Consider the following 23,408-nt stretch of genomic DNA (forward strand, 5'->3'; position numbering starts at 1 on the left):
ACAATGTGACCGGGTAAATTGTTATTGATGTAAAACTTTAGAAGCATTAAATAATGTTTACTCTCTATTTTAAAGTTGTATCACATAAATGAAAAAAACATTCAGCAGTAAAATAACGCTTCGTAAAATGGATACTGGGCTATCAACAACTGAAGCCAGGGAATCTCAGGTAAGCACATCTGGTTTAAGAGACAGTAGATCTTCTACCGGAATCGAGGATAGCGCAGATAAAACTGGAAATAGGAATAGGAATAATGAAAAATATAAAAACAAAAATAGAAACAGAAACAGAAACAGAAACAGGAATAAGGATAAGAAGACAGACAGAAAGGAGGAGAATAAATCTAAACCTGTGACTGACGGTGAAGAAGAAGGACCAAAGGTATTCCAGGCGAAAAGCAGAAGGCAGAAAAACAACAATGAAGCGAATAGAAAGAACAACTCAAAGGAAATAAACGAGGATGAACAAAAACAGACCGCAAAAAGGCAAGATGAAATTAGTCAATGCGTTCACAATTTATCTGACTTCAAACTGTTTAAAAAGGGCAGGCACGTTACCTCATTTGGTTATCGAATCTCTGTTATGACTGACTCTGGCAAATCTACTCACAATGTTTTATTTCATATACCTTTGGATTACCCAAAGGCCCCAATCAAGTTGGCGATGAGAAGTAACGAAGAAGTTTCTCCTTACATGGATATCGTGATAATGAATTTTAATTGGAAAGCCCGTCAGTTGGCTAAGGAAAACTGGAGGATTTTATCCCAGATAAACTATTTGATTAGCGAGTTTGAAATATTGAAACAGGCAAATTATAAACAAATTGATAAACTACGTAATAGTTTTTACAAAACCGTATAGTTGAAACCATAGTAGAAGGAGAATATTAACTGACCTCATATACTAAAACTACTCCTTAATGAAGACAGCGGCCGCACCCATACCAGTACCTATGCACATACTAACAACCCCGATCTGATCCTTTTGCAGCTCCCTTAATATAGTGGCCACTTGTCTTGCGCCAGTACAACCCAATGGATGACCCAAAGCAATTGCTCCGCCCCTTGGATTCACCTTATCCACATCAATTCCTAGTTTGTGGATGCAGTATAATGCTTGGGCTGCAAATGCTTCGTTGATTTCAAAAACATCGATGTCTTGAATTTGTAAGCCGATGGATTCTAAAACTTTTGGTATGGCATACGCTGGACCCACTCCCATTATTTCAGGAGGAACCCCAACCGTTTGAAAGTCGACGTAGCGACCTAACACAGGTAAATTCAGCTGGTTGGCCACAGACCTACGAGCTAACAGGACACCGGCTACACCATCAGAGACCTGAGATGCATTACCCGCAGTAGTAGTACCTCTATCTTTGAGAAAAGCAGGCTTGATACTTGAAAGCGATTTGGCAGTAACGTTGGGGCGTGGCCCTTCATCCGACTGACAAATCGAGCCGTCTGGTAGTGTTATAGGCAGGATTTCATCTTCAAAAAGCCCCTCATTCTTCGCCTTGTAAGCTTTTTGATAAGAATTGGCAGCAAACTCATCTTGATCATTTCTCGTGATTTTAAAATTGGCAGCAACATTTTCGTTTGTAATACCCATTGGAATTAGACATTTCTTCGCTTCACGGTTCTTCTGCAACTCATCGGAGGAGATGATACCCAGGGGATTGACGTTTTTGTAGTTATTGGTCATTGACTCCACACCCAGCGCCAATCCAATATCGATTTGTCCAACTTTGATCTTGTTAGCAATATCGTTTACCGCCGTTAAACCTGAGGAACACTGTCTGTTCAAAGCGACAAAAGGTGTCGAGTATGGAATCCCGCTTGCCAAGCATGCTGCTCTGTGTTCCGTAGCGCCAGCGCCAACATTAAGAACGTTACCACAAGCAACTTCTTCAATCAACTTCAAATCCGTCCTTAAAGGGTCCGGGAACCTTCCAATGAACTCACTGAGGAAATTGTACAGCATGTAGTCAGTATTTACATCCTTAAAACTACCTTTGAAACCTTTAGCAATGGCAGACCTGTTAGCAGCCACAATCACCACGTCTTCCGGTTTTTTCTCTAATAACGAGTTCTTCTTCTTCGCTTCGCCCTTCCCCATTGCGCTTTCCACCAAATGATCCTTGATACTTTGTAATCTTTGCGACATTGCTTTTATCTGATTCTATATGTACTACTGACTTGAAACGACAGGTCCTAATACTCTAGTTGCTGAACGTTTGAAATGCAAGCATGCCCTATTTATATCTCTTCCTTCCTAATAAAACTCCAATAAATATCTGCCTAATAGAGGAGGAAAGGAAAAAAAGTATACGGTGTTAATACTATTAACACCGTCATTTTTCTTTGATAGCGCCGTGAACGGCGCTATCAACTGTTACCCTGCTCATGTTGACGCGTCAATTTTTTTCTTTTTTTGCTATTTGTGGCACAAGTTTAAAACTGGCAAATTCTTGATCTTTCGAAGAATACACAGTGATGATGATCGTGCCACAAAAATACAGAGAGATATAGTACAATCATCGCTGATGGATGATTTCCCAAACAAGAAGACGTACCGTTACCCTCGGAGGTCGCTGTCATTGCATGCGGCAGATAGGGCCAGTGAGACTCGTCAATTGAATGAATTGAATTTAAACGATGGGCTAGTTGCCGCTGGCCTGCAGTTAGTTGGAGTGGCGTTAGAGAAACAAGACATAGGATCACATATATATATGAAACAGAAGAACTTTTCTGCAAATGACGTATCTTCGTCACCGATTGTCTCCAAGAAAGTGAACAAATTAGAAATGGATTTCAATCCGAAATGCATGCCTCAAGATACTATGCTCGTGGAACGAATGTTTGATGAACTTTTGAAAGATGGGACCTTTTTTTGGGGTGCTGCTTATAAGAATTTGCAAAATATTTCACTTAGAAGGAAATGGTTGTTGATATGTAAAATCCGTAGCTCGAACCATTGGGGAAATAAAACAGCGACTTCCGCCACGACATACTCTACGCATTCGGCCATTAATGAGCTTGTTGGAAACGAAAATTTTTTGAATGGCCTAGTTAGGAATCTTTCAGAAGGAGGGATGAATTTGTCCAAGACCCTATATAAGTTGGAAAAATTCCTGCGGAAACAAAACTTTTTGCAACTTTTCCTCAAGGATGAAATTTACTTGACAACGTTGCTCGACAAGACTCTGCCTCTCATATCCAAAGAATTACAATTTGTTTACCTGCGATGCTTCAAAATACTGATGAACCACCCATTGGCAAGAATAAGAGCGTTACATTCAGATGCTTTAATTCATTGGTTTACCCAGCTTTTAACAGACCGTAACTCTAACTTAAAGTGCCAGTTACTCTCCATGGAGTTGCTTTTACTATTAACATATGTGGAAGGTTCAACGGGCTGTAAATTGATATGGGACCAGCTTTCTCTGTTGTTTACCGTTTGGATGGAATGGTTTGACAAAATACTTTCAGATGATATCACAATTCACACGTCCTTATACTTGAACTGGAACCAATTGAAAATAGACTATTCAACAACGTTCTTACTGCTGATAAATTCCATCTTACAAGGATTCAATAATAAGACAGCTCTGGATATCTTGAATTTTCTGAAAAAGAATAACATTCATAGCATCATTGCAATTTTAGAACTATCTTATAACAATGATCCTAGTAGTGTCGTCATCATGGAACAGATCAAACAATTCAAAGCTAAGGAAACGAGCATTTTTGATTCAATGATACAAACTCGCAATGATATGAATCCACTTCATCCAGCAAAAAACATCACAAATCCTGAGGGTGAACCCGTATGTCTTGAAAAGTGCCTCTTATTGAAAGCAAAAGATAGTCCTGTAGAAACACCAATAAACGAAATTATTCACTCTTTGTGGAAAATTTTGGATTCACAAAGACCGTATTCGGAATCCATCAAACTACTGAAGTTGATGAATTCTTTACTGTTTTATCTTATCGATTCCTTCCAAGTTCCAACAAATCCTTCTTTTGATGAGAATATAGAATCGGCAGAGAATGCGGACTCTGTTTTTCAAGATTCTGTTAATAAATTATTGGATTCTTTACAGTCTGATGAGATTGCGAGAAGAGCAGTCACAGAAATTGATGATCTTAATAAAAAAATATCTCATTTGAATGAAAAGCTAGATCTGGTGGAAAATTGCAGTAAAGATCATCTAATAAAGAAGCTGGATGAAAGTGAAGCCTTAATATCCCTGAAAACCAAGGAGATTGAAAATCTAAAAGTACAATTGAAGACTAATAAGAAAAAATTAGACCAGATTACCACGCACCAAAGACTATATGATCAACCAGCTTCATTAACAAGCAGCAACGTGAGCGTTAATGGTTCAACAACAATTAATAACAGTCAAGGTAATCTCATCTTCCAAAATCTAGCAAAAAAGCAGCAGCAGCAGCAAAAAAAAAACTCGCTACCCAAGCGTTCAACTAGTTTACTAAAAAGTAAAAGAATTGCGTCCCTATCATCATATCTAATTGATGAAAATAATGTAAATGAAAGTCAGAACAGTTCGGGAGACAAATTGAAAAACCTATCATTTCAAACATCCACCTCATCCATTAATTTTAACATACCTTCTATGAATAATGTTGCTGATATGCAAAATGTCTCACTAAACTCAATGCTTTCGGATTTGGACTTTTCAAATAATCTCAATACTCAACCTAATTATCAATCCTCTCCCGTGCTGTCTTCAATTTCTTCATCACCGAAACTATTCCCCCGACTTTCTTTAGAGAGTCTTGATAGTAACATTCAACTGGTATCTGAAGTTAATCAACTACCCCCACTACCTCCTCCTCCTCCTCCTCCGCCTCCTCCACTTCCGCAATCTCTTTTGACTGATGCGGAAGCCAATCTAAAATCAGATAATATTCCTTGTATTTCAGCACCTGCTCCACCACCTCTTCCAGATCTGTTCAAGGCCGAAGAATCTTCTGCTATTCCACCACCACCACCTTTACCTGAGTCTTTATCGATGTATAAGGGACCTTCAAATAATGATTTAGTCACACCTCCAGCTCCGCCTTTACCCAATGGTCTTCTTTCATTATCCTCAGCGTCTATTGATTCAATGACAGTCAATTTGGCACCGGTCCCTACTGAAAAACGCCTGAAGCAAATTCATTGGGATAAAGTGGAAGACATCAAAGACACACTTTGGGAAGATGGATTACAACGCCAAGAAACCATTAGGGGATTGCAAACAGATGGAATTTTTTCTCAAATTGAAGACATCTTTAAGATGAAAAGTCCGACTAAAATTGCAAATAAAACAAGCGCGATATCGTCAACGGTTTTATCTTCAAATAATGGTAAATCTTCAAACGAATTGAAAAAAATATCGTTTTTGTCAAGAGACTTAGCTCAACAGTTTGGTATCAATTTACATATGTTTTCGCAACTATCTGATATGGAATTTGTAATGAAAGTGTTGAAATGTGATAACGATATTGTTCAAAATGTCAATATACTGAAATTCTTTTGTAAAGAGGAACTAGTAAATATACCAAAAAGTTTGCTTAATAAGTACGAACCGTACTCTCGGGGTGAAAATGGTAAAGCAGCGAGTGATTTACAAAGAGCTGACAGAATATTTTTGGAGTTGTGTATTAACTTGAGATTCTATTGGAATGTAAGATCAAAAAGTCTTCTGACGTTATCAACATACGAGAGAGATTACTATGATTTGATTTTCAAACTACAAAACATTGATGATGGTATTTCGCATTTGAATCGTTCAGATAAATTCAAGAATTTGATGTTCATTATTACAGAAATCGGTAATCATATGAATAAAAGAATTGTCAAAGGCATCAAATTGAAGTCATTGACCAAACTTGTCTTTGTCAGATCCAGCACTGATCAGACAATGTCATTTTTACATTTCATAGAGAAAATCATAAGAATAAAATATCCTGATATATATGGCTTTGTGGATGATTTGAAGAAGGTTGAAGACCTAGGTAAAATTTCATTAGAACACATTGAAATAGAATGCCATGAATTTCATAATAAAATTGAGAATTTAGTTACCCAATTTCAAACAGGGAAACTATCCAACGAGGAAAACCTAGATCCGAGAGACCAAATCGTTAAAAAGGTCAAGTTCAAGATTAACCGGGCGAGAATAAAGAGTGAATTATTGATGGATCAATGTAAATTAACCTTAATAGATTTGAACAAACTAATGAGGTACTATGGCGAGGACCCCAATGATAAAGAGAGTAAGAACGAATTTTTCCAGCCCTTCATTGAATTTCTAACTATGTTCAAAAAATGTGCCAAAGAAAATATCGAAAAGGAAGAAATGGAAAGAGTGTACGAACAAAGAAAGAACTTGCTAGAAATGAGGACAAATGGTAACAAGAAATGTGATGGAAATGACGAAAATGAAGGCGAAGAAGTAAACACGGACGCTGTTGATTTACTCATCTCTAAATTACGCGAAGTGAAGAAGGACCCTGAACCTCTACGAAGAAGAAAAAGCACAAAACTCAATGAAATCGTCGTAAATGTGAATGAAGGAGATACAAAAACAAGGAAAGGTGAAAGCCACGTTCTACTGGAGAGAGCCCATGCTATGCTGAACGATATTCAAAGGATCTGACGAAGGTTAAATTATTCATATAATTGTATAGTTAGAAAGAAAAAGGACAATACTCGCAATAATGTCTGAAAAGAGAGTTACTTTCTCTTTTCGGCCGCCTCTAGTGTTGACATTTTTCCTGATTAAGAATTAAGATTCGCTAAAAAGAGAACTCATTGATAAATTCGAAATAAGCAAATAAAACATAGAATTTTTAATTTGAAGTAACTAAATCAATTGCCATACTCAGACTGCAAGCGTCGAGTCAATATGAGCACTGTATCGGTGGCAGTAGGAACAGCTGTTGGGATTCCAATCGCTATAGGCGTAACAATAGCCTTAGCATTTTGGTGTATCCTACAACGACGTTACAGGAAAGAAGAAGCTAGAGATGCTGATTTAGAAAAGTTGGTAGGGGAAGAAGTGGCAGTATCGGTTTATGAAAGTTTTAAAGCAGAAATTAGTAGCTCGAGTGAAGCTTCCTCGATGAAGGAAAAGAAAGCAGAACGAGACCTTAAACCTGGCAATGAAATAATCACCAAGGCGGGGTATACACCAGCGTATAGAAGGAAATTGAATTCTAGTATGGGTATTTTGCATCCAAAAAGTGGACGTACTGCGTACATCAATGTCCCTATCATTTTCAGCGGTGAGAAGATGGATTATGGGCTGGTCAGGGATCCTTCAGACAGTTTTATGTATCCGCTGACCTTAACGCGCAAGAAGACGAGTAGTGTAAGGTCTGCTTCTATGACAGACCTATCATCGAGTACAAGGAATACCAGCCTACTCGAAGAAACAAAACTGGATGACCCATACGAAAACGAATTTACGAATTATATTGCCAATAAAAGAGAGTTTATCAATAGCTTACGACCACAATAATCTATATAGATATGCATACAGATAATAAATGAACGTACATACATATATTTTGGCATTTGTACAGATACCTAGACCATTGTAATAATGATAAAAATAATAACAGAAACAAAAGTAAAAGATATTTACAGGTAAATTGCATCCTACTCGCTATTAAATTGGCCTCTTGGAGTTTTCAGCCAGTAAATCAATCTTCTTGTCGGCGGTAGTAACGCTCCATTCATGGAGTAAGAACTCTTCGTCACGAGTATTCCTATCGGCAACCAGCCTGACAGTTCCAGTTACGTTTTTGTCCCCCTTGATATAAAAGGTGATGTTAATTCTGCCCTTGACAGAGTTCAGTTCACCGTAGACCCAGGGAATGATACCATCAAATTCTATGCTTTCCCCCAGTATGTCTCTAGTTGCAGGTGACCGTCTTATGTGGTACAGCGTATTGGAGATGATGGGGGACTCCGTCTTTTCATAGTTGAAGATTAATGATAGTGCAGATCCAATGGCCACAGAAAACACCAGGAACCCTAGTATTTGCTTTTTCCTCTCCTTCCCTGGGTCAGGCAGTTCTCTGTCAATTCTTAAAGGTCTACTCTTGTCTTTTAAGACGATCTTGGCCTCATCTTCAGTGATACTGTTATTAAACCTCCTACTTGTAGAAAACGAGTGCAACAAGGGGCCACGTACCAGCACACCCTTAGCTGTAGAATATGTAAGTCTTGGCAAGCTTCTAGTCAACACCCTTAGCATGATAGATACTATGTTTTGTCTTAAACGCTTGGGCCATTGCTATACGGGGCAAGGCGTGGAACTGCTTTAAAGTTTGAGTTAAAATAATAAGAAAACGCTTTCTTTCTCCCCACAATAATCAAACAAAAAACAAGCAAAACAAAGAGAAATGACATTGGTAAGTGCCCGAATCAACTACCAATAACGTATTCGCATAGTACTAACAAGAGAGATTGATTAGGTAGGAAAATTGGTACACATATCCATAGATTTGGTCTTAGTATCAACTTGCCTCGCGGGGATTAAACGCAACACTGGGCTGACTCCTAAGCTGGAAACCTTCGATAACCTGAATATGAGAAACTACATGAAGCGGTACTTGCACTTGGGGGAGTCTGTGTACGACTATTCTGTTGCCACTTGTGGCTCCTCGACGTATTTCGCCAGGAAATAGATACGTTTATGTTCTATATATGTAATATTGATAATATTTTGTATAACGGCACCCAGCCGGGGGCCAAAATTTATAGCCGCAACTTAAAGAGCTATCGCTATTGTTTTACATACACGAATACTGAATACTAGACGATGATAAGGGCACGATTATGCATCCACATACAACTCTGTTCACGCCTGAGTACTCAGATGAGTTACTGCGAAGGGTTCAGGACCTGTATCATGAAGATATCAAGCACTACTATCCACAGCTAAAATTGGAGAAGCTGTTGGACCTTCTGGAACATACAGAGTATCTCTTCGAGTTATATCTGGACTCTATGCACCATGGTAGGCCAAACGATGCGCTGACAGCGTTCGTCATTGGGTGTTACTACGTGTTCCTGATTATTCCACAATCTTTGCAGTTCCAAACACGAAACAAGTCCTATAGTATTTATACAGACCTAAAGAAGATGTACGAGAATGAAATGAACATGACCAACGTCGTTCTGATGGTGAAAAAGGAAATCGGAGTGGTGCTAGATGAGTCGGTTAAACACGTGGTGGGTATTGAACATAGAATCAACAAAAAAAGAGCATTTTCTGTGCCAGCTAACGATCTCTCAGGTCAAGTGGCTTCATTGTCATTAGACACTGCCGGGCCGCAGCAACATAATATCAAAGTTCCACTCACAGAAGACGATATGGACCAATCTTCGCCTGTTTGGACCGCACCAAATTTAGAACCTAATGATCAACTGAAACTGGCTTTATTACCCGAGGTGATACCAACGTCAACTTTCAACGAACCTGAAAGAAAGTCAACTAGCCCAGCCAGACCATCTGTTCTACTGGAAGATGTACCCTGTACATACCACGATAATGACGCCAGTACTGCTTCTTTGAATCCACCGTTTCGTGATATTACTGCGGATAGATCGGTAACTCATCGAAAGGACTCTTACCATTCTGTATATATGGTCGATAGTGACAACCTCAAGGAAGATAATGACGAGTTTTTGAATGTTGAGAACGATGGGTTCATCCAGAGTTTAGATATTTTACAGAAACAAAGTATTATCACAGCACCTGAATTGTTTAGTATTTTATCCAATCGCGTTGAACGTGAAAAGGTTCTGCTTATTGATTTAAGAATACCACAAAGATCTGCAGTAAATCACATAGTGGCACCAAATTTGGTGAAAGTTGATCCGAACTTATTATGGGACAAGAAGACGAATACACCCGTTTATCAAGACGACATACTGGAGCATTTACTGAAGGAAAATGAGAACTTCGCCAATCGTGATAAATTTGACTATATAGTTTATTATTCTGATGTGAAAACTTTCATGACTATAAACTTCGATTATGTATTCATTTTCTTCTATTTGATGCTGACTTCCCAAAAGACCCCTCTAACCACTGTTCCTACTGCTCTCTTAGGTGGGTATGAAAAATGGAAGAAAACTTTGCACTCATATGCTCAGGAGTACCACATCTCTGTCGAAGATTACTTATATAGACCGTATTCCCAAAAGGCACGCGCACAGCAGCAGCAGCAGCAGCAACAGCCGAACTCTCAAGACTCCTCTTCTAGTAAGGAAACTCCCACAAAAGTTCCTGAACCTCCCTCTTGGAAGCCTCCTGACTTGCCTATAAGGTTAAGAAAGCGACCTCCGCCACCACCACCTGCATCAATGCCTACTACCCCGGAAATTCCACCCCCCCTACCACCTAAGATCATGGTCTATCCACATGAAGGTTCTGTTCCTCGAAAACCGCCAATACCAGCAAAACAGCATGTTAAGAAAAAGCAATCTAACTCTAATGAAATCATTCAAAGAAAAAGGCAGCAGCAACATTACGGTCAACAATTATTACAGCCACTACCGCCGAAAGATTACAGCATACCAACCATTGAACGAAATCCCAACGTATACGTTTCGTTGTCCATTACAGGGCTAAGAAACTTGGGCAACACATGTTATATCAATAGTATGATTCAATGCTTATTTGCCGCAAAAACCTTTCGAACCCTTTTCATTTCATCAAATTATAAGAACTACCTTGAGCCATTGGCATCTAATAGACCTCATCATTCTCCCAAACTTTCTAATTCGCTAAGTATGCTTTTCAATAAGATGTACTTAAATGGTGGTTGTTCGGTAGTCCCGACTGGGTTTCTTAAAGTTATCAACCAATTACGTCCCGATTTGAAAATTCCTGATGATCAGCAGGATACCCAAGAATTTTTAATGATACTCTTAGACAGGTTACACGACGAACTTTCCAATCAACAACATGTAGCGAATGACTATCCGAATTTATTGTTGTATAATGCAGATGTTCTAAAAGTTTCAAATAACGAATATAAGCACTGGTTTGATAAAAACGTAATTGGCAATGGTATCTCTCCTATTGATGATATTTTCCAAGGTCAGATGGAAAACAGTTTACAGTGTAAAAGGTGCGGTTACACGACTTTTAACTACAGCACCTTTTATGTTTTATCATTGGCTATACCAACACGTTCCATGAAATTGAGTAAACTTGGTAGATCTACTGAAAAAAGGGTCAAATTAGAGGACTGTATTAATATGTTTACGAGTGATGAAGTGCTCTCTGGTGAAAATGCGTGGGACTGTCCGCGCTGTGGCCCTACGGCGTCTTTTACTGCATCTGCATCTGCATCTGCATTAGAAAATGAATCTTCCATTCTCAAGAGCAAAAAGAAGAAAAGTCGGTTTTTCACATTGCATACAGGATCTAAGAGGCGTCATCTTGATATTTTTGGGGACAGTAATGGCGAAGGCAACAATATTAATAATACGATGATTTTTGAACGAGAAAGATCCAGATCGCCCTTTAAAATGTTGGGTGGTAGCGGAAAAAGGTCCAGTTCTAGCACACCATTCGCTAATGGTGGTAATGACAGTAACAACACTGGCGATTTTAAGAACAAAAAAATGACTACAGTAAAAACGATAAATTTTGTAACTTTACCAAAAATCTTAGTGATCCATCTCTCTAGATTTTACTATGATTTGACCAAGAAGAACAACACGGTTATAACATATCCCTTAATACTGAACATAATCCTGAAAAACAATGATACCATGAAATATAGGCTATTTGGGGTGGTTAATCATACAGGCACCCTGATCAGCGGTCATTACACGTCATTGGTTAACAAAGATCTAGAACACAGTGTAGACATTGGACGTTCTAAATGGTATTATTTCGATGATGAAGTTGTCAAAGCAGATAAGAAGCATGGATCCGATAAAAACCTGAAGATTTCAAGCAGCGATGTTTACGTATTGTTTTATGAACGGGTTTACGATTAGCAGAAACCTGCATTTGTATATATACCGTGTATGTTAATAATCTTTGTGTTCTTCAAGACCTTGAAGAACGCTATCCTTCCATTTACTTTTTGCAAGGAAAGGTAAGCGCAGTAAGAAGAAATATAACAATAAACCTGATTAGAGAAGTTTACGTAAAGAATATATAGATGATAGTATGTATTGAAATAATAGAGAATATAAACACAAGGAATGTCATAGTTTAAAACGCCAATAGTACTAGTAAAGTCTATTGCTTTTTTTTTTTTAAGATATATTTGCAGATTTTTTTAAAATTATCATTTGTCCTCATTATCACGATTATCCTAAACACCAAAAGTCTTGATGAAGTTCACAGTTTTTTCGAGTTCCCATTGCCTTTTTTTCTCTGACCAATTAAACTCATCACCCATGACTTTAACAGTGGCATGTACCGAATTCAAAGCCTCCTTGGCATCCAAAAAGGCGAACCTTGTTCTTCTTAAAAGGAAATCCAAGGGAGTTCTGCAATATTCGTACTGCATTGAATATTTCAACTCGCCGATTGTGAATGGATACCTGAAAGTATCAAAGTTGACCAAGTTGTTTTCCTCACTGGAATAGATAACGTTGTTTTCCTTATCCGCTAAAGATAAAGGTAGTTTATTTTCCATGGATTCTTTGAAGTACTCGCAAATAATGGAGGAACGGGTCCCATAGTTCTGGACCAAATAGTTAGACATCTTTGATGATAAGTGGTAATTCTGAGCCAATAAGGCGACGTAATTTTGCGTCCATTCTTCAGCACCAGCAAGTTTGATGTCTCTTGTGTGACAAGGTGTTAAATTATGGAATCCACCAACTTCAACAACTTTGTCGATTGTTTCTTCGGCCATCTGTCTGTAAGTAGTCCATTTACCACCCGCGATAGTAATCAAGTCATTATCTGAAGTGAACAAGAAATGGGATCTTACCACACCCTGGGTGGCGGAGCCCTTCTTCCCATCTGCGGGGATTGTACGTGGATCTCTGACCAAGGGTCTGACACCGGCCCATGCACTTAAGACGTCTTCTCTTTTCACGGGGAATTCAATGTAATGTTGTAATTCTTTCAAGATATCTTGGATATCAGCTTCTGTGGGCATGGGGTTTTCTGGTACTTGCTTCAAAGGAATATCTGTGGTACCAGCAAGTACCTTGCCCTGCCACGGTAAAAAGAACATCACTCTACCATCAGAAGTTCTGACGTCGAGCAAACCCATGTCCTTCGGGCAGTAGAAAGAGGGCAGTACAATGTGAACACCGATGGATGGGATGACCATTTTCGGGTCCATAACGGCGATTTGGTTGAAAGCAGACTTGGCCTTGGAGTTGTCGTTTAACGGGGAGTCTGGTTGGCCCGACGGGTTACGGTCCATTTGCAAAATCGCATCGCTGTAGGGCCCTGTAGCATTGACCACGCATTTGGCCTTGATTCTTATGAGTTCGTTGGTCTCGACGTCGCGAGCCTCAGCACCGATAACCTTACCAGAAGCTGGGTCCTTGATCAACTTTTGCACCTCGACATAATTCAAGACGGTAGCGCCGTTCTCCACAGCAGTGATGGCCAACGTGGCATTCAAACGCGAGTCGTTAAACGACCCATCATGATACACAAGCGAGGCCTTCAAATTGTCTGTCGTAAGCATGGGGGCCTTCTCCACCGTGGCAGATTTCGACAGCAGGTATGATTTTTTCAGGTTTTGAGAACCAGCGAAGAAATCGTAGAATTTACAACCCATATAGATGTACGGCACCTGCAACGTGCTATAGATGGGGATCAGAATCGGCAGAACCGTGCACAAATGAGGGGCCGTATTGATAAGATGTTTACGCTCGTTGAGCGCCTCAATGACCAGGTCCAGCTGCGCCTTGGAAAACTCCCAGAAGGCCTTCTCCAAGTACCGCACCCCGCCGTGAATCATCTTGGTAGATTTGGACGAAGTTCCCGAGGCAAAGTCGCCCTTTTCAACAAGTGCTACATTGAGCCCTCTCGTTGCAGCGTCCAGGGCACACCCTGTCCCCGTGGCTCCTCCACCGATGATCAGCACATCAAATTGATGCGTCTTGCCTAGCCGTTCCAGCAGGTCTCGCCTGGAAACCTGCGGTGGAGCAGCAGTGGGAAATTGGACCATGTAGCTTGCGTCATTGTGCACGCAGGGCCTCTCGCCCTGCGTGGCAACCCAGTACAGCGATCCTGTAGCTGTGGCCATGGCAGCAGCAGCAGCTGCTGCTGCTGCTGCTCTTCTTCTAGTGACTGAAAACATATTCTGGTACCTAAGTAGTTCTTGCAGCAGTGATGAACGATAGCACGGCCAAGAATGGAGAACCAGAGTTGTTCGATTGCACGGAAATCCTTGTTTGTGGTTGTTCCCTTCTAAGTTTAAATACAAATTTCAGCGTGCGGGGTTCCAAAATTCCCCTGTTAAAACGTATCGGTGTAGAGAAATGACATAAGGTCAGTTGGTATATAAATATGTGTTACTAGAAAGAAATTATTGCGAGTGGCCATTGGCCATTGGTCACTCGCAGATGCCCTTGCGCTTGGCACGTTTCAGCTTCTTCCTGACCGCGAGGATGGGCACGGAGCAGACGAAGTTCTGCAGGGTGGATAGGATCACCGAGAGGGAGCAGCACAGAGCGACTGGCTTGAGGCCATGAATCATCTCGTTGAGAAGGTGCTTCGGGTACGGATGGGTCAAGGAGAGGACGACTACGTCGAGGTCGTCGAGGACGCCCGCGACGCAGTCGAACAGGTGCATTACGTGTTTCCTGATTCTGGCGACGTTGGCGAACATCTGGGCGTCGTCTGTGGGCTTGGAAGGTTCCCAATGGACGATGTAGAGGGTGTCTCCCTGGTTGACGACTGCACCCATGAGGTATGTGAGCGCGTAAGTGGACTCGCTGCTCAGGTCCGTGTAGAGAATGAAGGACCTTTGGTTGCCGGGCTCTGCGCCGGCGCCCTTTGTGAGCAGTTGCATGGCCCTGACGTACCCTCCGTCGAGTTGCTCCAGCGACACACCTTCATCCTCGTGGCCCCGGATGCTGATTTCGTATTTGGCAATCCAGGGCTTGCTGGACTCGAGGACTTCATTTATGCTGGTGCAAAAGTTAGGCAGCACTTTCATGCCCAGATCGTAGTGGAACTCCTCGTCGATTTCCAAATCGTTTTCAACATCGCTGACTTGCTCTTCATCAGACTCTTCCTCGTCCACATCGTCGCCGTCGTCGCCGTCGTCGTCATTCCCTTCACCTTCTTCCTCAGAGTCCACGTCTACGACCCTCAGCCGCATTGAGGGGTCCTGCCTCAACACCGTCCACTTCAAAAACTCTTCCTCCCTCACTCTGCTACGGCTGCTGGCTCTGCTCCTCGACCGCGACAGACTACTTACACTTGAATCCTGATCTCCTCTTTTCTTCTTGCTACGACCTCTTTCTCTCTGGCCCCTTTCCATCTGCTCCGAGTCGAACTCCACAGTGGTGGGTGTCTCCGTCTTGGCGCTGTGCAGGTTAGATTGCGTGCCATCAGGCTTAGTCAGCAATATGCTCTTTTGCATTGTGTGTGTGATTGTTTCTCTTGTTGATCTTTTTAGTAGTCTCCCTTTTATTAGTTACTTGTGTTTAAATCAAACCTTTTTCGCGGAACTTAAAGGTTTCTCAAATAAGGATAAAATGGGAAAAGAGTGCACAGTGCAGAAGTACATACACAAAGCGAGCAAAATAATGTCTCTGGATCATGTCGATTGGCCGCACGCTACATTCTCTACACCGGTGAAGCGTATCTTTGATACGCAAACAACACTGGACTTCCAATCCTCGCTGGCCATCCACAGGATCAAGTACCACCTGCACAAGTACACCACCTTGATGTCGCATTGCGCAGACCCTGATCCGCAGGCTGTTGCGTCGTCGATTCCCATGGACAACGGGCTAATGCAAGTTTTGGACAAGCTCGCCCACCTTATCGATGAGACACCGCCGCTTCCTGGCCCCAGAAGATACGGTAACCTCGCTTGTCGTGAGTGGCACCATAAGCTGGATGAACGTTTGCCGCAGTGGTTGCGGGAAATGTTGCCCCCAGAGTACCATGTGGTGGTGCCGGAACTACAGTATTACTTGGGCAACAGCTTCGGTTCATCGACAAGGTTGGACTACGGCACGGGCCATGAACTTTCATTCATGGCCACTGTCACAGCACTGGACCTACTCGGTATGTTCCCGCATTTGAGGGGCACCGATGTGTTCTTGCTGTTCAACAAGTATTATACGATCATGAGGAGATTGATCTTGACGTATACGCTGGAACCAGCTGGGTCGCATGGCGTGTGGGGGCTTGACGACCATTTCCATCTGGTATACATCTTGGGTTCGTCCCAATGGCAGCTACTTGATGCACAAGCTCCCTTGCAACCAAGAGAAATACTGGATAAGTCGCTGGTCCGCGAGTATAAGAACACGAACTTCTACTGTCAAGGAATAAACTTCATTAATGAGGTGAAAATGGGGCCCTTTGAAGAGCATTCGCCCATCCTCTATGATATCGCCGTCACCGTACCACGCTGGTCTAAGGTGTGTAAGGGCCTTCTGAAAATGTATTCTGTAGAGGTTCTGAAGAAGTTCCCCGTTGTGCAACATTTCTGGTTCGGTACAGGCTTCTTTCCCTGGGTCAATATCCAAAATGGAACTAACCTGCCCGTTTTCGAAGAAAAGGAGGAAGAGACCATAGAACAAGCCAATGCGGGGCCGCCAGGCCCAGAGCACACCTCAACACGATTCCCAGCGTCCATGTCGATGCCTCCTCCGATTACTCCGCTGTCTGGTAGCAATATCAACTATCTACTAAGCCACCAGAATCATTCTCAGAGGAACCAGCCGTCCTCTCCAAGAGATAGACTACGTAGATAATATTACTTAAACATATAAACGTGTATGGCATGCATTATGACTCCAATTTTCCATCCTTCCCTTTTCTTGCCTCATTAGTGTATATATGTAATATGCAAGTATGTATTCAATTAGATGAAAAAAGGAAAGTAGAGCGATGATAATACATACAAACAACGAAGTGAAAGAAGCGTCAGTTCCGTGTAAGCAAATGAGTCATAAGAGAAGAGGCCTGGTTATATACCAGGATCAGAAACAACAGCAGCGGCCCTCGGGACAGTCTATAAGCTCTATATCCTGGTCTCCAAAACAGCGACCCCATCACCCTTTGAAACAGCAAAGTACTAACAATTTCACAGCAATATTATCGAAATCAACTGTGCAGCAGGATGTTCAACAAGACAGAAGTCATTTGCCAATCTCATCACTAGTTCTGAAACAAGAACAGCATCAACAGAATGAAGAGCAGCGGCGCAGGAACATGCAACAACAAAACTCTGGACCTCCTCTGCGAAAGTTAGTGCAAGAGTCGCAGTGGACAAGCTCCACAAGTCATTGCCACTCAAGGAAACAGGAAAAGATACCGCAGGGATTCTACAGTAGTGACTCTAAGCTGGTTTCGCAGCTGCACAGCTCTGTAAAGGATCTGGACGCCATTATCCAGACACATAAACCAAAATTCGACACAATCATTCATGATCTATCTCGTACTACCATATTATCTTCAAATGAGCTGCTCATCAAGCTCCCGATGGAAGAAACAATAATATTGCACAGCAGAACGCCTACAATCAATGAAGAATGGCTACATAATAAAGTCAGCAACCCTGGCGCTTCACTAGTGATTGATTCAAGGTCTTTTTTAATTCTGTGTAACAATATAAAATGGTACTTGCATTGGAAATTTATATGATAGGATATTTGCAGAATGTAGAGTTTTCAAAAGAGAAAAAAATGCACAGAAGTACATATGTGATCATTTATATATATATATATGTTAGTTGGTACATAATCCAGAATTGATACCAAGCTTGCTACCCAATGAAAATAAATACTTTGTATTGCACGTTTTTATCATTTTATCCTTAGCCTTTTTGTTCATATTATCATCATCTGTCACCAAAACTGCAAATTGTTTGTTTTTGTTTTTGTTTTCAGCAATCATTCTCTCAGTTTGAAAATTTTGATTCAGCTTAGCAATAGCATCGATGACAAATTCGTCTACGTGCGTTTTCCAAGTAATTTGCTCTTCAAACTCTAGATTTTCTTCAACATGTGTTGCGATATTCCCCGTGAATCTCATAGGAATAATCTTCCTTTCATCGTACAACTGACGAATAGTAATCACTGACCTCGTTGCTGCTTCGACCACATTATCGTCTTTTGAACCTCTTAAATAACGAAGTTCTTGAAATGTAGTCAAACAAATAGCAAAGTCAAGAATACTATTCTTGGCCAGTTTGAAAATATGTGCAAAATGTCTCAACCATGAGGTGGCGTCAACAACAAAATAAATTGTGCAGTTGTCATTTTCATCACAATTTTTGTAAGCAGCAGCAATCCTATCGAAGAAAATTTTCTCCCAATGCAGACTTAAGTCGTTGTCAGTAACATCATATATCGGTTCGTTGCTTACATCAATTGGTACACCGTTCCCAACATTAGACCATTGACTGTAGATAAACGCACTGTTGAATCCGCCGTTTTTATCAAAACAATGATAGTCTGGTGCCAGTCTCGTATAACCAGTATATTCGAAAATACTCTCACCAAAAACAACGCTTAAGTTTGGTGTGGCTCGAAGGTCTAAATTAACATTATCAATTTTTTCATTTATTTCAATTGTCTCATATAACTCGTCTAACTCGTTGTTATCATTGTTATTACCTTCATCGTATGCATCTAGTTTAAATGTGAACTTCCTCAAAAAATAATCCTGGGGAATATCATTTCGGCGACAAAACACAGGGGCCTGGAAATTTACTTTCAATCCTAAATCAGGAAACTTTTTGGCAATACCTTTCAAAAGTGAAATTGCCCTTACACTACGAACCCAGAATCTCTCTCCAATTTCATCTTTTTCATCAAAAACTATACCATCAAGGGGAGAATCGAAGAAAAGATGATCTTGAACTCCAGGAATTTCCATCACATCGCACTTCTTAATGGCATCAAACCACAAGCTCCCCCAACATTTCCAAATTTCTGGTAAATTTTCATTTTCGTTGAAATGTTCAATCAAATCATCTAGTTCAAAAGAATAAAAGCTTTCTAATTCCTTCTTCAAGAAAGGATGTAAGTTGTCCAGCATGTAACATACTAGAACGTTAGCCAAGCTCACCATGGAATTCCACGGCATTGTTCTTCTCAAAAAATGGATCCAGAATGCTATTACTTGCTTTGAATTTATGGTTTCTAGCCTTTTTAGAATAGCAACTAGAAAGTACAACCATGTCAAAAAATGTGGCAAGGCAATTACGAATGGTGCATGAAGAAATTTTGTTAAGACATGTATACTGCATTGTATTGATGTCATATTTATGTGATTCAAAGATTCCAACCAAATATTAAGATTGGTTGGGATATCATCGAAATTTGAACTTAAAGCATCGATGTTCTGGAAATAACTTTCTGGGCTTTTTTTATCATGAAATGGATCTCTGTACTGAGGCGTTTCCGTCGCACTAGATCTCTTTTTTTCTCTTTTATCTTTTTTCAATTTCAAATACTTAGGTAATTGAAACAATAATGCAAATGGGTTTTTAGGATTACCAAATCCAATTAGCTGTAAAAGCTGAGATTCAGCAAATGCAGGAGCGTGTCTAAAATAATAGCGCAGTGACTCTGGGTTTTGGCAAAACATGTCTTTTGTATCAAAAACATCATTTCCATTAAAGTCTTTACCGAACTTATTTTTGAAATACATAAGTACAACATGTTGTAAATCCATATTTTCCAAGAAGCTAGGTAGTAACATTACTTCTGTATGCTTTAAGTAGTCGATTAATTGAGAGTTTTTATGGGCAGTTTCATTGTTGTTGGTACCGCTAGAACCTCTATCTATGAATGCAGATTGATAGATATTTTCAATCAATAACTGTAACGTTTGCTGAGATGGAGTGAAGGGATCCTGGCAAAATACGCTTTTGCCTAAATTTACAAACGCTTCTAGACTGTTCTGTTGAACTGTGGCAATATGATAGTAAAGTTTGCCGCACCCATATATATATTTCATTGATTCAGTATACCAGTATTCAGCGCTCAACCTCCAATCTATGAATCCCGATGGGTACAGTGAAATTGCCATTCTAGATAAATCACCCAACCTCTGCCTCCATAAAATAGAATATTTCAACGGTATATCTTCAAGCATGTTTGAGACAGATATGAAAGCATATATGATAAACTGGCAACATACTTCTGGGTCCATGAAGTTTGAAAAGTTTTTCAGTACATCTAAGAAGGTTATTATACCATATACCCACAACCTTTTTTCCATTCCGTAAATATCTAAAATTTCTTGGCCCATAATTAAATCGTTTATCGGTTGTGTTGTTAATAATGCAGTGATGATGAAATTGATGTAATTTTTGATCAGTTCTGTGTTCAGTCTGTATATTGCCCACAAACTTTTTAACTCTGTGGTTTGAGAGGTAGTTAAATAGAGACATCTTTGCTGTAACTCTGTTTCCTGCACCACTATGATTTTGTATATTTCCTGTAATTTTTTAATGAATGTCTGATTTGGTTGCGCTGAAGGCAACTGCCTTACCACCGGCGGAGGTGAAGAAGCGACTACAGGAGCTTTCCTGATATCAGGTAGCGTTACTTGGCTCTGTGGTTGCGAGTTGTTATAAATACCATTTGAAGCGACCAATGATTCGTCAATTCTCATCTGTGGATTTGCATTCTCATCATAACTTTCCTTAGAGACAACTTCCATATTTCGAGCAACTGCCGTTCTATTCACATAATATGGAGATTTTGGAACGTCCATTGTTGAGATAGAAGCAGTTTTAGCTTGTGGGGTCGATTCCATAACTTTGCGAGAAATGCTCGGTCTTCTAGACACATCATCCACTTTGGAGGGAGTATTCTGTGCTGAGATCTGACCATTGGTAACTCCATCTATAAATCCCTTCCCTACAGGCTCTACAACTCCGGGAACCCTTCTCTTAGCGAAGGACGACTCTGGTGTGTCGTTGTGTGAGGAAGAACTATGTCGCTTTTGATGAAGAAACGCGGTCGTTGTCGGACGCATATCAGTCACTGTTTGACTATAGTTGTTGTTCGATCTTGGATAATCGGTCTCATTACTAGGATCATCATTCACCGGCACCATTAGGTCAACCATATTAGGCGAAATCCGTAGTCTTGTTATGTATTGATCCTAAAAATAATGTCAGATGATGCCAAGTCACGGCAAAAAAACGATAGTTAAGTGAAGCGAAGAGTACAAAATGAAGGATACGCCCAAGAGAGATATCTTTTTGGAGCCCTTTAGTGATAACAATAGGTACTCCTTCACTCTGTTCTCCCTTTAAGGATTGATTTCCCCATATTGCAACCAAAATCACTCAATTTTTCATCATAATTTTTCAAATCATTACCCGCGCTACCACCCACCAAAAGTAATACCATTTCATGGGACATTGAAAGGGCACACTATTGGCTCTTTATATTATCTCCAGATCGCTGGCACTAGCATCCGAGGCTTCTTCAGCCTCTCCCTTAGGCCCGAAGTGTCTTTGCCAAACCTCCTCACGATGGTTTCTTTTCTTGAACCATTCGTTCTTTGAGGGTGCGAGGATAACTTTTTCCTTCTTGTAATGTAAGAGATCGTTTATTACAGTTTTCTTCCCATTAAGAAGATTGTTCTTAGATTCCCCGCCTGGTACAGAAGATTTGAGTACTTTGGAAATTTCCCCATGAGTTGGATCAAACCCTAAACGTTGGATGAGCCCTGTTTGAAGAGCATTTTCAGTCGTTTGCTTCATTTTCTGTTTCTCCCCGTCGCTTTTATCTTCCAATCCACTTGATTCCTTTCTTCTCATAATTTTGGCTAGTTCGCGGTTCAGTGCTTTTGATTTCTTGGTGTCGGTTATCTTTCTTCTCTTATTATCCAAGTTTGCAAGCATATCAGGATTTTGAAATTTTTCATCGAAGAATGCCTTAGCAGAATTACTATTGGTAAAATTATGAGAGCTCTTTTTCATTCTTTCCTCCTCTTCAGAGAGACCCTTTCGAGCATCCCTTATGATATTAAATCTATTTTCTCCTTTGGCCTTGTAGAGGCTGGGTTGAGAATTTACTTTAGTGGGTGCACCCAAGGCATATCCGCCATTTAATTCAATTCTTTTGGCACTCGTCCCTCGAAATTGCACTTCTCTATGATAATCACAACATTTGTGAAGGGATATATTTATAGGAGAGCCACATTTTTTATGTGTTTTTGTATTTACTATGGGACACCATCCTAAATCTCTGCTTGAGCCTATCTCCAGAATGCACTTGAAGTCATGGCTAATTCGAAGGTTGAAGGACTTGATAAAATTTCCTCGCCCCGAGGGTCTCCATGGTAATACTTCAGGGTTAAGTATTGCTATTATATCACCCAGACGAAGGTTATAGTATCTTTCTACACCCTTTTTCCCAAAGATATAAACATCTAGTGTATGCTGAAAGTCTGTTATGGTGAACATAAAGAACTTGACCGGTTTCTCCGATGATGTAAATTTGATATCTGATTTATGACTAATAAGGCCCACCGTGGCCCAGTTTGCGTACTCAGGTGCCTGAAATTTAGGTGGACGAACTTTAGCAAAAAGTTTCCCTAGCCGAAGGATCTTGATTTCATGTAATGACCGTTTCAAATCATCCTCGGGTATGTACCTCTTCTTAACCCAAAGATTTGAAAAGCCTTCTAGTTCGTTTGCGATTATTGGCTTGTATTTTTTGTTATCGGTACCAAACGTATGTACTCTTGCATCCATCATGCTTTCAAACTTGGCGATTTGTCTATCTTCATCTTTCTTTGCATTCTGGAATTTTTGCATAAAGTAAGTGGTTGTATTAATTGGTAATTCCGGTTGCTTTTGTATTTGAGATAAATTCGATTCATTAGCATTCGAAGTTTCCAGCCTTGTAACTTGTTTTACAGCATTTTGAGATCCCGATTTCACACGACTCTTGGTAGGGGATTGTGGTACTTCAATGGCTTCGAAATTAGGATCATTTGGTTTTTTGAACGCTTGCTTCCTTTTTAATCGTTCCATTAAGGCCTGCCTTTTCCGTTCCATAAATTCAAGTTCTTTCGCGATGGCCTGTTCATCTTCTTCGTCAGATGTAACGCTATTGTATGGATCAACTGCTAAAATTTCACGAGGATCATCCATTTTTCTATTGATCAGGTCGCTTAGTGTATACCGGATATGAGCTTTGAATCGACTAGTGTATGTTCTCTTTGTAG

At 40.4% G+C, this 23,408-nt stretch overlaps 12 protein-coding genes across 12 annotated transcripts; 6 read left to right on the top strand and 6 right to left on the bottom strand.

Moving 5' to 3' along the window:
• Window positions 1–88: 88 nt before the first annotated feature.
• Window positions 89–862, top strand: SMU2 (Smu2p; the record flags this gene model as incomplete). The annotated part of the gene is made up of 1 exon (XM_056223098.1): window positions 89–862. One exon carries the CDS (start codon window positions 89–91, stop codon window positions 860–862), a length of 774 nt encoding a protein of 257 aa, XP_056082723.1.
• Window positions 863–910: 48 nt separating this feature from the next.
• On the bottom strand, window positions 911–2,164 carry POT1 (acetyl-CoA C-acyltransferase; the record flags this gene model as incomplete). Its single annotated transcript, XM_056223099.1, has 1 exon — window positions 911–2,164. One exon carries the CDS (start codon window positions 2,162–2,164, stop codon window positions 911–913), a length of 1,254 nt encoding a protein of 417 aa, XP_056082724.1.
• A 379-nt stretch (window positions 2,165–2,543) lies between these two features.
• On the top strand, window positions 2,544–6,668 carry BNR1 (formin BNR1; the record flags this gene model as incomplete). The annotated part of the gene is made up of 1 exon (XM_056223100.1): window positions 2,544–6,668. One exon carries the CDS (start codon window positions 2,544–2,546, stop codon window positions 6,666–6,668), a length of 4,125 nt encoding a protein of 1,374 aa, XP_056082725.1.
• Window positions 6,669–6,917: 249 nt separating this feature from the next.
• Window positions 6,918–7,532, top strand: AIM20 (Aim20p; the record flags this gene model as incomplete). The annotated part of the gene is made up of 1 exon (XM_056223101.1): window positions 6,918–7,532. One exon carries the CDS (start codon window positions 6,918–6,920, stop codon window positions 7,530–7,532), a length of 615 nt encoding a protein of 204 aa, XP_056082726.1.
• A 150-nt stretch (window positions 7,533–7,682) lies between these two features.
• Window positions 7,683–8,273, bottom strand: COA1 (Coa1p; the record flags this gene model as incomplete). The annotated part of the gene is made up of 1 exon (XM_056223102.1): window positions 7,683–8,273. One exon carries the CDS (start codon window positions 8,271–8,273, stop codon window positions 7,683–7,685), a length of 591 nt encoding a protein of 196 aa, XP_056082727.1.
• Window positions 8,274–8,857: 584 nt separating this feature from the next.
• On the top strand, window positions 8,858–12,040 carry UBP7 (ubiquitin-specific protease UBP7; the record flags this gene model as incomplete). Its single annotated transcript, XM_056223103.1, has 1 exon — window positions 8,858–12,040. The coding sequence occupies one exon, from the start codon at window positions 8,858–8,860 to the stop codon at window positions 12,038–12,040; it is 3,183 nt and encodes a 1,060-aa protein (XP_056082728.1).
• A 323-nt stretch (window positions 12,041–12,363) lies between these two features.
• On the bottom strand, window positions 12,364–14,322 carry GUT2 (glycerol-3-phosphate dehydrogenase; the record flags this gene model as incomplete). The annotated part of the gene is made up of 1 exon (XM_056223104.1): window positions 12,364–14,322. One exon carries the CDS (start codon window positions 14,320–14,322, stop codon window positions 12,364–12,366), a length of 1,959 nt encoding a protein of 652 aa, XP_056082729.1.
• A 255-nt stretch (window positions 14,323–14,577) lies between these two features.
• Window positions 14,578–15,612, bottom strand: IMP21 (Imp21p; the record flags this gene model as incomplete). Its single annotated transcript, XM_056223105.1, has 1 exon — window positions 14,578–15,612. One exon carries the CDS (start codon window positions 15,610–15,612, stop codon window positions 14,578–14,580), a length of 1,035 nt encoding a protein of 344 aa, XP_056082730.1.
• Window positions 15,613–15,778: 166 nt separating this feature from the next.
• RRD1 (peptidylprolyl isomerase RRD1) lies at window positions 15,779–16,960 on the top strand (the record flags this gene model as incomplete). Its single annotated transcript, XM_056223106.1, has 1 exon — window positions 15,779–16,960. The coding sequence occupies one exon, from the start codon at window positions 15,779–15,781 to the stop codon at window positions 16,958–16,960; it is 1,182 nt and encodes a 393-aa protein (XP_056082731.1).
• Window positions 16,961–17,150: 190 nt separating this feature from the next.
• VPR1 (Vpr1p) lies at window positions 17,151–17,852 on the top strand (the record flags this gene model as incomplete). The annotated part of the gene is made up of 1 exon (XM_056223107.1): window positions 17,151–17,852. The coding sequence occupies one exon, from the start codon at window positions 17,151–17,153 to the stop codon at window positions 17,850–17,852; it is 702 nt and encodes a 233-aa protein (XP_056082732.1).
• An 84-nt stretch (window positions 17,853–17,936) lies between these two features.
• On the bottom strand, window positions 17,937–21,293 carry ESL1 (Esl1p; the record flags this gene model as incomplete). The annotated part of the gene is made up of 1 exon (XM_056223109.1): window positions 17,937–21,293. The coding sequence occupies one exon, from the start codon at window positions 21,291–21,293 to the stop codon at window positions 17,937–17,939; it is 3,357 nt and encodes a 1,118-aa protein (XP_056082733.1).
• Window positions 21,294–21,615: 322 nt separating this feature from the next.
• MCM10 (Mcm10p) lies at window positions 21,616–23,334 on the bottom strand (the record flags this gene model as incomplete). The annotated part of the gene is made up of 1 exon (XM_056223110.1): window positions 21,616–23,334. One exon carries the CDS (start codon window positions 23,332–23,334, stop codon window positions 21,616–21,618), a length of 1,719 nt encoding a protein of 572 aa, XP_056082734.1.
• Between the last annotated feature and the right edge of the window lie 74 nt (window positions 23,335–23,408).

This window comes from Saccharomyces mikatae, assembly GCF_947241705.1.
Source record: "Saccharomyces mikatae IFO 1815 strain IFO1815 genome assembly, chromosome: 9".
NCBI classification, from domain to species: domain Eukaryota; kingdom Fungi; phylum Ascomycota; class Saccharomycetes; order Saccharomycetales; family Saccharomycetaceae; genus Saccharomyces; species Saccharomyces mikatae.